Source organism: Molothrus aeneus, chromosome 2 (genome assembly GCF_037042795.1).
Source record: "Molothrus aeneus isolate 106 chromosome 2, BPBGC_Maene_1.0, whole genome shotgun sequence".
Taxonomy (NCBI): Eukaryota; Metazoa; Chordata; class Aves; order Passeriformes; family Icteridae; genus Molothrus; species Molothrus aeneus.
Window position 1 is genome coordinate 18,810,698 of NC_089647.1, and position 12,916 is coordinate 18,823,613.

General features: G+C 40.9%; 1 protein-coding gene across 1 annotated transcript in view; it reads left to right on the forward strand.

The window, feature by feature from the left end:
* The window catches only part of BBX (BBX high mobility group box domain containing), a 137,094-nt gene that overhangs the window by 70,977 nt on the left and 53,201 nt on the right, over window positions 1–12,916 (forward strand). Inside the window, exons 3-5 of the mRNA XM_066572023.1 lie at window positions 1,968–2,138; window positions 3,655–3,897; window positions 10,239–10,437. Of these exons, the coding sequence (XP_066428120.1) occupies window positions 1,977–2,138; window positions 3,655–3,897; window positions 10,239–10,437 (604 nt within the window). The 5' untranslated portion in view covers window positions 1,968–1,976. The remainder of the gene's footprint in view (window positions 1–1,967; window positions 2,139–3,654; window positions 3,898–10,238; window positions 10,438–12,916) is intronic.

A 12,916-nucleotide genomic window follows, 5' to 3' on the forward strand; every position in this document is an offset into this window, starting at 1 on the left:
TGTGGCTTCATTTTCCACACTTTAATGGGGTTTTTTAAGACAAAATGGTTCATGTATTTGGATCTGTTTTTTGCAAGTCATGGATGAAAATTTAGGTAAAATGGTGCATGGTTATGTGCTGTATAAAACGCCCTGTAACCTGCAGAAGCTGGTTACAGAAGATGAACAGAAGAGTGCGTGAGACGAAATCAAAGTTTAAATGTTTTTCTAGGCAGATGTGGATACCAAAGTATGTCACTTAATGGGACAAAGTTACTACAAAGTTACAGCGTTTCCCTAATGAGTAGGGGGGCAGATAGTGCTGACAAGTGGGGAAGATCTAACAAACTTCAATATACGTCCAGGAAAATGCTATTTTAAAATGTAGGTTAAAATTTGTGAACCTCCTCCCTTCAGGCTTCAGTTGTTCCTCCAGTAAGCACATCTGCTTACTTCAGACACAGTAAGTAGTGTCTGAAGGTCCTTTAGCTTTCTGCACTCCTGAAGTCTGCAGGGGAAGCAGCCGCTTATGGACGTTTCTGGTGCTAGCAAGGACACATTGCCAAAATGCCGGTGAAGTTAACCAACAAGAAACACCTGGAAGAGATCATCCAAAACCAGAACTAGTGCTCACTAAATGTAGGAATGTGGCTGGAGCGGTGCAAGATGGTTCTTGGGGGGCATTTGCCCCAGAGGTGGTACAGTGGCTCGGGCAGCTGGTCTAAGTGCCAGTGTGGCAGCTTTCTTGTGTGGCCCTGCAGGCTGAAACATTAGTGTTGCACCAGGCATCTTACAGAAAGCAGCATCCTAAAATGCACTGTGGCCTTGCAATTAGAAGGTTTGATTCTTTCTGTGCCCTTTTCCTGAGGGTCAGCAACACAGCCTCTTCTGGCTTTGCCTATGGGACCAGGGCTTATGCTGGTGCTTTATCCTGCTGGTGAGAAACTCATGTAAGACTACATCAAATTTATTGGCTTTGTTGGATAAGATGTATCTGGCTAACCACTCTTAAGTATGTTTTGATGTTTGTGTTATTTTCTTGGAAAGCTAGCCATGCTCCTGTCAGGATTGCCACTGATACTGCACTATGCTAACAGAAGGCTACAAGGGACCAGGCTCTGTGCTAGCAGCACTTGCTGTGTGCTTCATTACTTTGATGTAATGTGCTGGTTTTATTTGTTTATATATATTAATTTGTCCTTTAGTTGGGTAGCACATCTCTTAAGTCAACCCTTAAACTGATACTTTGCATGCGTTAAGCATGAATTTTTATTAAGAGGTAGTTCTGAGGTATTTTTTAGATATGGACACACCCACAACTAAATATGATTTGTCTTCTGCATGCACTTGGCTCAGCACATGGTTTTTGTTTCCTGTGCAGTACTTTGAAAATGTCAGCATAACTATCTCTGGTTGTTTGCTTCAAATCTGTTTATTAAAATTCACTTATCTTAGGGACTCAGATTTCCCTATTGCACTTTTTAATGGCACTGGACAAATCCTTAGCTCATAGTATCGTGGGGCTCTGTATCAATACTGGTGTATATAAGTGCATTAACATGTGAGTGGTTGGTGATATGTTCCACTGTGAGAAAGAGGGATGTCCTGACGTTGACATTTGTAGTGGCAAAATATGAAAAGCTGCAATGGATATATGTGTGAGAGAGCTGTGGAGTCACTCATTTGGCTAGTGAAGGACTTCTCTGCCATCCTTCAGACAGGGGCACATTTGAGAGCTGGCTTAGCTGACATCCTTACTTCATGCTCTTAAATTGTGTATTGGTAGTTACTCTAGGCACTACGTGGAAGTGTTAAGAATGCATAAAGTACATCCATGCTTATATCAATAATTGGAATAAATCTCTATCTAATATCTTGCCAGAAAATTCTGAGAGTCTTGCATGGGTGCCTCATATATTTGCCACTGGTTTGATGGTCATTTATGCCTGAGGGTTTGTTGTGAATTTATCAATATTTTTGCATGACAGGTCACAGTAATGAAAGGCAGTAGTAGGAATAAGGATCACTCAACAGAAGGTGAAGGAACTGGGAAGCGACCAAAAAGGAAGTGTCTTCAGTGGCATCCCCTGCTGGCCAAGAAACTCCTTGACTTCTCTGAAGAGGAAGAAGAGGAAGAAGAAGAGGAAGATATTGATAAGGTAGATTTAATTGGATGCTGTCACCCAAGATGGTTAATGGTGGATCAGATTCTCCCTAGCTGTGTTCTATATTTTGTGTTGTCTTGTTCTCTTCTGTGAAGAAACAGCCAATAAAAAGTGATGCAATGCGGTGCCCGTAAGGTTGTAAAGGTGAGAAAGTGAGTTGTTAATCATGCCTTTAAAATAGTGGACAAATTTTTGTAGATTGGAATAGTTTTATTGGCTTTGTTTTAATAATGTGTTGCACATCCTAATCTTGATTGCTCAAAGTGGGTTTTTGATGTTCTTTTTTTTTTTTTTAATTGCTTATTTTAGACATGACTTTGGCTTGTGCCTGGTATCTGGTGGCTCTAAAGAGCATACCAAACTAAAAGTTTTCATTCTTCTTTGTTTAAGATTAAAACTGCAAAGATTAAAAAGGGAAAAAGAAGGAGAAAGCTGTCAACAATTTTTACTATCTTTGCATGTGAAATTCAATTTATCCTCCAGAGTACTGAGTGCACAGTGGAAGTAATCTGTCTCTGGTTTGACACTTGGTATTTTGGTATTGTTCAATGACACTGACCTTACCCTTTTTTAATGCCATTTGGCACCTCACACTTTTCCAGTTAGAGTCATTCTCTGTAACAAGAAGTGGGAACTGTTTATGCAGACGTGATGATTCCATCATGTGGATGGCATTCATATCTGTATCTCCTTGGTGCCTTCCTAAGGCAGGAATGGAAAGATCAGTGTTGAGGAGACTGCCTTGAGCCATACACTGAGAGGGTGACCTTGACAAGGGTAAACAAGAGCCTGATTCTCTGATGGTGCTTTCTGTTGATCTTACAGGTCCTTTCACACATGGTATAAAACAGCAGCGTCGCCGTTAGGTAGGAGGTGGTTTTTTGTCTCATGCAGTAAGTTCTATGGCTCCTCCCTTGTAGGAATACTAAGCTGGCCTGTAAGTGGAGAAAGCACGTTTTGGCAGCGCTCTCTTGAGATGTGCCTTCTGCCTCTGCTGGACAGCTTTGTGGTGGCTGCACTGCTGTGCTGCTCGCAGGTTGAGCAGTAAGCAGCAGGAGATGGGGAAAAACAATGGACAAACTAACAAACTGTTAACTTGTTTCTCCTTGTGTGCTCTGTAGTTGTGAACATGAATAATCAAGGTCCAAGGTAGCTCTGGTTGCCTCATCCCACTTAGATGATTTCTAGGTTGTCAGAAGGAGAGTAGGAAGGATCTTGTCCCTCCAACCCCTTTAGCACTGTTAGTAGAGAATGGTCCTCAGCTTAGAAATTTTTCCACTTGGAAGTTGGCGTTAAGTCTTGCAAAGAGCATGAATGAACCTGGGACCATCAGGTGAGGAGGTTTGATGTGGAACTCTGCACTCACTATCTGGATGCAACGGATGGCCTTTGGAGACAGCTGTGTGCATCCGTGTGCCTCTCCCTCACTCCCATGCAGCGCACACAGTCTCAGTCTTTGTGCAAAACGCGGATAACTGAGCTTACACCCCTTCCCTTTCGGTTCTGCCAGGTGCCGCTCCTTGGCCCTGATGGTTTAGAGCAGGATGCTGATGAGACTGAAGATGACGAGTCCTCAGAGCAACGAGCTCGCCGACCAATGAATGCGTTTCTCTTGTTCTGCAAACGCCACCGCTCTCTTGTGCGGAAAGAACATCCTCGCCTCGATAATCGTGGCGCAACCAAGATCTTGGCAGATTGGTGGTCTGTTCTAGATCCAAAAGAAAAACAGAAATACACTGACATGGCCAAGGAGGTATGTTCTGTCTGAATGGTCGATGTAAAGGGAGTTCATTACGTATTGTCTTCTTTTTCTCTGTGTATTGAATGTTTTCTGTGGGATTTTTCTCTTCTCTCTGTTCCTCAGCTTCACCATAGGATTATGGTGCCCAGAGCAGCTCCTTTTCTTGCTTTAATTCACTTGATCCTTTGGACCAGAAGGGAAAGCAATTGCTCTGTTTACACAAACTAACCTGGTTCCAGTAGTCATTGTTACAATTATATGGACTTTGTGATTGTATGGCCTGATAATTTCTGCAGTACAAGCATTAACACAAGGATAGTGACCATTGTAAACACTAACATACAGTTCCATGTCAGCTGACTAGTGATACTTACCTGTGCATTCTCAGTCGGTGATGCCAGCTACTGGTGGACCAAACCAATGGCACAGTCAAGAAATGTAGTCCCTTTTTACCTTTGATGCTAATGAATTAAAAAATTACTAGTGTTTCTTTAAGTACATTCTCCATTAACCAATTTCTGATTAAGCAAGATTTAGTGAGCCCAATACCAAGTCAGAGAGCAGTGCCTAATCAGAGTACGTTAACCAGGAGCAAGGAAAGGAGATTTATCCCTGTATTTCACAAAGTATTTCTATGTCAACTTAAAATTCAAATGAGCCTTTTTAAGAAATAGCTTTCTTGATAAGCTGTTGCCAAGAAGGCTGTGGTTATTGATAGTAGAGTGGGAAAAACACAGCCAATTAATTAGGCTGATAACCTGACCCCAAAACAGATCCCTGTGACTACCTGTATGATGCAGATTGTGGGTAACCTTTGAATTCAATCTTAATAAAAATAAAGGAACAGCAGTGAGAAGGAAAAAAATCTCTCTCCTTTTTTTGAGTATCTTTTTGCTAACACACTGTGGGAAGTATAGATGGCTGTGAAATTATTGATATTACCCATGCCTGCCCTGGGATCTGAAGTGTCTGCTACTGTTAACAGGCTGTTAGGTCTGATTGTTCAGTAACTCATTCAGTAAACGTGGAAATGTCCACAAGAAAAACAAAGTGTTTAGCATGGCAGGTCCTTTTTAAGCAGGGTCTGTAGGACCTCTGTAGTTTCTCATCTGGGGCACAGTATAGAAACACTTGACTCTCAGCTTTGTCCAACTATTCCAGTTTCATTCTGCATTCCCTGCTTACGAATTAGCGATATTTCTCTAAATGTCTGGAGAAAGGGCAATTAGAAGATTCAGTACAAATGCAGAGAAAGGAAAGATGAGAATAAAGAAATAATTTTTGGAAGAAACAAACCCAATGCGACTGTTTTTCTTAGCCTTTTGTCTTGCTGAAGGAAACTTGTTCATTAAGAAGGAAAATAATTGCAGAACTTCTGTATGAAGTGACAGATCTGAAACCATTAATCATTTTGTTATAGAAATCATTGTTCTTGTAGTGATTTTTTTTTGGCATGAAGAACAAATTGAATATTCAACATCAAAGCAGAACAATAAATCTAAGTAGTTTACATCATTAGTACTAAGACTACGAACAGAGTACTAAGACTACGAACTAGAAGAGAGATAGCATATAATTTTTATTCTTTAAACAGTGTATGTTACAGCAATAATGAGCAGCTATAATGTGCTGTTGAATCCATTTGGGCCTTCTTCACCAACAAGCCTATTCTGTGTGCCAGGATTGGTACTTTTATTGTAACACTTGCTTTTCACAGAACCACAGAATGGTTGGGGTTGGAAGGGGGGCTTCTGGAGATCATCTTGTCCAACCCACTGCTCAAGCAGGTTCACATAGAGCAGGTTGAACAAGTTCACCTATAGGTAGGCTTACTGCTGAGACTGTCAAAAAGAGGTTAATGTCAACTGTAGTGAGAACCACCTGTTGGTACTTTGCTTTTTCCTAAAGAGAATTTATTTAAAAATCAAGGTGAGTGTCTTTGAAAGAAAATAAAAATACCATTGTACCAGTGGTCTTCTGTTTGAGTACCTGTATAAGCTCACTGAGATTTAAGATACAGTGAGTAATCTTCTGTTGCTTAAATGTAGCTTTTCAGTGTCCTTTGACTTTCACTGCACAGCCTGTAGCCACTGTCCTGGCTGGATGCACATCTTCCAGGGAACCCTCTGTCATGTCTGCTAACCCTACAATGTTTCTTGTATACCCTGAGCATCCAAACCACTTCTGTAAGGCCCACTCCTGCAGAGATACATGTGGGCCTTACAGAAGTGGTCCTTCCTGCAGTGGCTACAGTCCCTGCTCTTCTACAGTCTCTAGAATGTTTTTTTACTACTTGCTGCTATAGCTCCCAAAATCATTTAGGTTAGATCATGTGCCATGCAGGAAGCTTTCAGTTTCTTGCCTGCTTAAGACTAGCAGTGATATTACCTCAGCAGTATGCATGTAAAGGCACTTGTATATTTACTTATATATGTGTAGCTGTATGCAAGATGCATCATTTTGGGAGATAGTGAGGCACCCAAACTTTTTGCTGGCTGGAATTATGAGAAGTTTCCTAGTAGGTAAGGTACCTTGGGTTACCTTCATTATCAGGAAAAACTGGCCCCGTATTCCCTCTATTTTCCATCTTGTGGTTTCTGGTCTCTTTTAGCAACAACTGCCCTGGAGACCTGGTGCTGCACCCGCAGAGCTTGATGTCTGCTTTTGCTAGTGTTACTTTATTAGTAGGCTTTCTATTTCTATCCTGCAGGCTTCCTAGATAAGCTTAAATTTGAAAGTTTCACTGTCTAGGATATAAGCCCAGTAGTTGATACATACTCAAAAGGGGAACCAGAAGTATTGCTGTATGTTTTAGCATTTTCCTTCACTGAGAGAAATTAATCTGGCCACTCATAAATATGCACCAGCATTTTTATTCACTCGGTAATAAGGGTAGTGTTCTTCTGTTAACTCTTACAGGACTTCCTGGGAGTGTTCAGCTGCCTTAGGAAGTATCTGATGAGATTGTAACTGTTCAAGCCCTATTCCCTTGCTAGAAGACACTTCGTTTTTAAATATGTCTTTGCACCAGCAAGATCCAGGTAGTCAGGGTTGTTTCCCGTAGGGAGCAGCCTGATAAATGTGATTGGACATTGGAGTGGACTGACCCAGAGGGTGGTGGAGTCACCAACCCTGAAAGTGTTTAAGGAAAGGCTGGACATGGCTCTGAGTGCTGTGGTGTAGCTGGCACAGCGTGTTGGTCTGTAGGCTGAACTCAGTGATCTCAGAGGTCTTTTCCAACCTTGCTGATTGTGTGATCCTGCTGCCATTCAGTGGCTGAGCTGAACACTTCTCCCTGCTGGTCCTTGGCCAGTGGTGTCTCAGGTCCAGTCAGCCACACTGGGAGCTTGCTGGCCTTGTGGTGCCACTGCTTTGGCAGCTCCTCAGGGTAGGAGGGGACAATTGTCCTGGCTTGCTGGCTGGAGTTCGGCAAGGCCAGTGGCTGATGTATGGACTATAACATGTGTAATGCAAACCCTGCATCCTTCAGGAGTGAAAAATGAACTGCTGTATTTTCTAGGGAATTTTTTTTAATGTTAGGTCTCTGGGATTCATGTGACATTTAATAGCATGCATTTAAAATTAAACACGTGCTAACAGCTAGCCTGAGGTGTAGCTGAAATCCACTTGTGAGCTCCTGTTCCTACCACAAATAGAGGAAGCAAATCTTTTTTTATTTGGTGATGAAAGCATCTTGGGGAGTTTTAACCTCAGTTCTGAAGGGGCACCAGTCCTGCTGCATAACATAACATTCTCCAGGCTTTCACAAAACAGAAATAAGGCATCAGACCAATCCCACAAACACTTCTTGTTCTATTTCTTACCTGAAACTTCAGAACATGACTGCTGGGCGGTCCCTGCCATTTGCTGTGGATAGCAAGGTGGTGTCTTTCATTCCAGGTTAGGTACTTATGTTTGGGTTGGGTTTTTTTGTAGTTTTCTTTGGTTGGTTTGGTTTGCTTGGGTTTTGGGGCTTTTTTAATCAATTTTAGACATCTGCTTAGACTGCTGTGTTAAGTTGCACAGTTGGTGAAAGGGAGGAAAGCAGTAGATTACACTATTGCCTTTGACTTTTTCTTGTTACTTTGTAGCTCATTTAATTTATCTTCTCATGACCTGGTAAGCAAAATCTATCTGTTTGTTTTGGGCCTTGGTCTAGTAGTCACAAAAGTCAATACCAAGAGGGTTTTTAAGATTTAGATCAGGCCCCTGTATGCATTTATGTAAAGTACTTCTTGGCCATTGTTTAACTTTTTAAATATTCTCTTTTTTTTATTTTATGTGTTGAAACTGAACAGTTCCAATGAGTTGTCCTCCCTCGGTTTGCTCCTTTGCCTTCAGAAACTGCAGTTAATGTTCACTTCTTGGCTTTGCAGAGAAAAAAAAAGACATTAATAGACCAGCTCACTTGAATTACTCTTGTTGAAAACTGATTAAAAGCTTATTGCAGCCTCATCTCACAAATGGCATGCGTCCTAGTTCTCATTTGATGGGCAGCCTGTTGGCTTGTCAAATTACTCAATAGAATAATTCAATTACTCAAAGCAGCATTGCTGATAGGAAGAGCTTATGTAGCTCATTGCTAGCAACTCTATGCTTTTCACTCTGCAGGCTGGTAACATGATTTGTGAGTGGGCTGTGGCTTTAACAATGGAAGGCAAAGCTGCTTTGTCGTGTATTTCCTTTCCTCCTCTTCCCTTACCCTCCCCTTCCTATCCCTTCTCTCCACCAGGCTATTTTTGTGGTGTACTGAGCTCCCAAAGCAAACCGAGGGAAAGGGAAAAGGAGTGAGGTGAGCAGTGTCGCAGTCCTTACTTTGCAGATTTAATACATACACCCTATTCAGAAAATACAGCATGTATGTGGGTCAGTGATCTGTGCAGATTTTTATTATTTATAGCCATTCCTATAATACAGGACTTCCCACAGCAGGGTTCACACAGTGCCATGTTTCTTGTAAACTAAAACGTTTTTATCTCTGCTACAGTCTGGAGGTAGCAAGTGCCAGCTCAAAGGTGAAGATAGAAATGAAAAAAGCAGTAAACGTGCAGTGGTGACCCTGCCACAAGGCAGACTGTTCAGCTCGGAAAACACTGTAGTGGCTCTAGCAGAGGACAAGGCTTTCAGTGCTATTTCTGTATCTGATGCCCAAGGGACTTTTTTTCCTCTCTATGTTTCTGTGCATGCATGTGCATGAAACATAGGTGCTTCTCTATGCCATGACCGGGACTGATGGCAGCTGTGTGGGTGGGAGTGTGTAATCACAGAACAAACTTCCTGCATCTGCCCTGCCATGTGCTTCCAAGCACAAAGCCGCTCTTTTGTGGTCTTGTGCTGCCCCTGGGAGCTACCCAGTCATGAAGGGGTGTTGGGTTCCTTCTCCCTGTGCTGAGCACTGGTACTGGCTGGGTAGGCTCCCACAGCAGCAAGTGCTGTACACCCCTATCAGTTGTTAGGCAAACATCTGCAGCTGGAATGTGTGGCATGTTCCTCTGATTTGCCAGTTCTCAACCTTGCATAGCAGCACATGTAAAATACTGAAATGCGGTCTTTTTTTTACTGTTAACATTCAAAAATCTTGGTTTAATGTTTGGTGTTTTGTGAATAAAATAGATCCTGGTCCTTTCCCCCACCTCCCAAACTGTGGGATCCAAACCCTTTCTCCCACTGCCCATGTGTAGTTTGGCTTCCTTTGTTTCGCTGCCTCCTACTAAAAACACAGCAAACAACTGAGATGTGTGCTGGGTGCTCAAGGCCAAAGAGTGTTTTAGATGGTCACAGTTTGTTTTATGCAGCCGATACAGCGCGGTACATTTTGGAAGGAACACTGGGATGGTGTTATCACAAGATACTGAATATGACATTATACTGGTTGCAATATGTTTTTGGTGCCTGGTTTGGGAAAGCATATACTCATATTCTAAAATACAGAACTATTCAAGAAGAATTAGTGCAAGTTAAGGCATCATGCTGCATTTATTGCTAAATGTGGGTTTTTATTTAATTCAAAGTAGAAAGAAAACCTGCAAAGAATTCAAGTACCTGTTTCTCAGAGCATGAGCATACAAGCACTGGGGAGCAGTTGGCAGGATCAGAACTTCAGCCTGCTCTGAGTAATAAACCCTCAGAAGAGGAAAGAGAAAACCCACTTTTTAGATACAACTCTCCTTATCTTAATACTTCTTCTTAGCAAATTGTGTTGGTGGTTGGACTCTAAGCATGTGATTAAACTGTTAAAAAATCAAGATATTTAAGGATTAGTTACTGTATTAAATCCTCTTACATGCATTGTGCTCTGGTTGCCCTGTGTAGAGTATAATGTAATGACTGGTAATTTCTCTTTTCTTTTCTAGTACAAGGATGCATTTATGAAAGCAAACCCAGGGTACAAGTGGTGCCCCACAACCAACAAACCTGTGAAAACCCAGGCATCCAGTGTTACAAACAGGAAAAAGCTATGGGCCATTGCATCAGACTCTGCAAAAGACTTACCTAGCCCAAGGAAAGTAACCAAAAGTGAAGAAATGCCACAACTTAACTTTGGGATGGCAGGTGAGATTCCCATCCATAGTAATCAGCTGCAGCTCTGGGGATGTGGTATTGAAACTGAATTGGGATACCTGATTTCTTTACTACACATGGTCCTGTAGTGTCCCAGATTAGGTTGCCAAAACTGTAGTTAAATCTCTGTGTATCAGTTTTCTAAAATTTTCTGTAGTGCATGATTTATTTTCAAGATGTGAAGCATCCTAACTCTTACACCTGTAGGGCCCAGATTTGATTGATTTTTTTATTCCAGTTTATCTGCTGTCAGAGACTTCCATTCTCTGGTTACTCTGGTTAAAAAGGAAAGTGCTGATTGTGTGCATTCTGTTTCTCTGTCATAGAATGCTGTACTCTTTTAAGTAATTTACTCTTTGCAAAAAAAAAATTATGGGTGTCTCAAGTTATATATGATAATCTTGTAGATTAATGTTTTAGTGGGACTAACACTTTTGTATTTTCATCAAGAGAAGCATAATTTAATTTCACTTAAATGTGCTCTTTTGCCCATTATATCTCAGAGGAGCAAATTCTAAACTTCTAAACGTTTGAAAAAAAAAAAAAAAAAAAAAATATGTGAAGAAGTATAGGTGGAGTGCCTGAGCTGATGAAAAGCAGATAATCTCTCAGTGATATCCATAAATAGCAGAACTGTTGTAATCATGACCTTGAAATACAGGGACATTAATGTTAAATACTGGAAGCTTAAGAACCTAGCAGTCAATGTTAAAAAAAAAAAATCCCTGCCATTGTTTTTTCCTTTTGTTTCCCTTGGGGTTTTTTGTGTTTTGGGGTCTTTTTTGTTTGTTTGGTTGGTTGGTTTATTTTTTTGCTTGTTTAAAGTTTCAGATGCATCAGTAGTTATAAAATTAGAAACTGTGTCATATCCTACCTGGTTTATGACAGGTGTGTAGCAGATAGGACTTCTCTGCTTAGAGAGATTGTGAGCTGGAGAGTAGAAAATGGCTTTATGGAGCAAGTTTAAAAGAATGAAAAGGAATAAAGAGGCATGTATATCTTAGTATAGTGCTATGAAAATGCCTGTAATGAAATTCTTCTGGCTCTTAAGGAACTGTGAAATGTGATCAAAATAAGTGTTTCATGCTGCATAGTTCTGATATACGGGAGAGCAGTTCGAAAAATCACAAGCCCCTTCAGACCATTCTGCTTTTGCTTTTAGAGGAGTCATTTCTATGCTCCTTAAATATTTATTGACTTAACACAAAGAACAAGTAACAAGCCTTAATCTACCTCTCATCCATCCCCCAGTGGTCCTGCTGGGCTATCCTAATGTTTTTATATCCCAGGTTTTTGCACACAGAGGTCTTGAATCAATACCTGTCAGAGTAGGGGACAGAGAAATTAAGAATTAATTAGAAACTAATCCATTGTTCTATTTATAGAGCCATTTATATCTGAAAAAGTCCTTTAGTGCTACCTGCGATAGTTTGTTTGGTTTTTTTTCCCTGCAGGCTGAGTCAATGAGCATAGTAATTCATAGGATCTTGCTCCAATCCTCATGCCAGTGAAGGTTGGCAATATCTTGGGTATAAGAATACCTTATAAAATAAAGACAGCTTCTGACAGAGATGTTAGCAGCATCCACATCATGACAAGTGTGCCATGCCAAATGGATTACTGCTTTGTCAACTATGTACCAGTTCATGCCATATATGTTTATTGGGCTCTTCTCTGCTTGACTTCAGATGATAGTTCAATTCAACTCTCACTCTTCTCCCCAGTACAATCTCTTTAAAATCCGTGCTGTATACTATCTGATGAACTTAAATGTAGCTGAACCACCTCAAAAACACTTTTACCTTTGAAATGCCACTGATTCACTTGTATCTTCAAGGCAGGTAACTTCCTCAAGACAGGGTTTATACAAGTCTAGAATCATGCCAGGAAATCTGTTTCGTTTGTTGGTCATTGCTAATCATGTCTTGATTGCTTTTTGTGTACTATATTTTACTTTGGAAAATATAATATGTAGACAGTAAGATCTTACTTTGTTTTTGTAACTCCCATACAAGCTGCTTCTGTCCTTTTTTTTTGGCTTTACAAGAATAACCAATATATGCCACATTTAAGTTTGTTATGCTGACCTACATTTTATCAAGAAGCTGAGGTATGGCATCGACATTGGGCTTCTGACCTGCAGACCCACTAGTGGTGTCCTTGATCATCCAGCTGGGAAGCTGTAATTGAGCATGTTTTTCTCATGATATGGCTCACCTGTGTAGGATATGGGGCAAAGAGCAGTGCTGTTTGCAAAAGCTTTGCCATACAAATGTGTGATATTTGCAGTACTTGCATATTTTTGCTTCAGAAGACAACCATCCATGCCAAAATACTTTTTAGTGAGGCAAAGGCTGGAAGAAAGACACTTTTAGAGTAGGCTATATCCCTATAGAAACACAGTTTGTTTTTCAGAAAGAAGCTCAATTATGCACCCAGGTGAAAGTTGGTTGAAGCTAGTTTCTGCTGG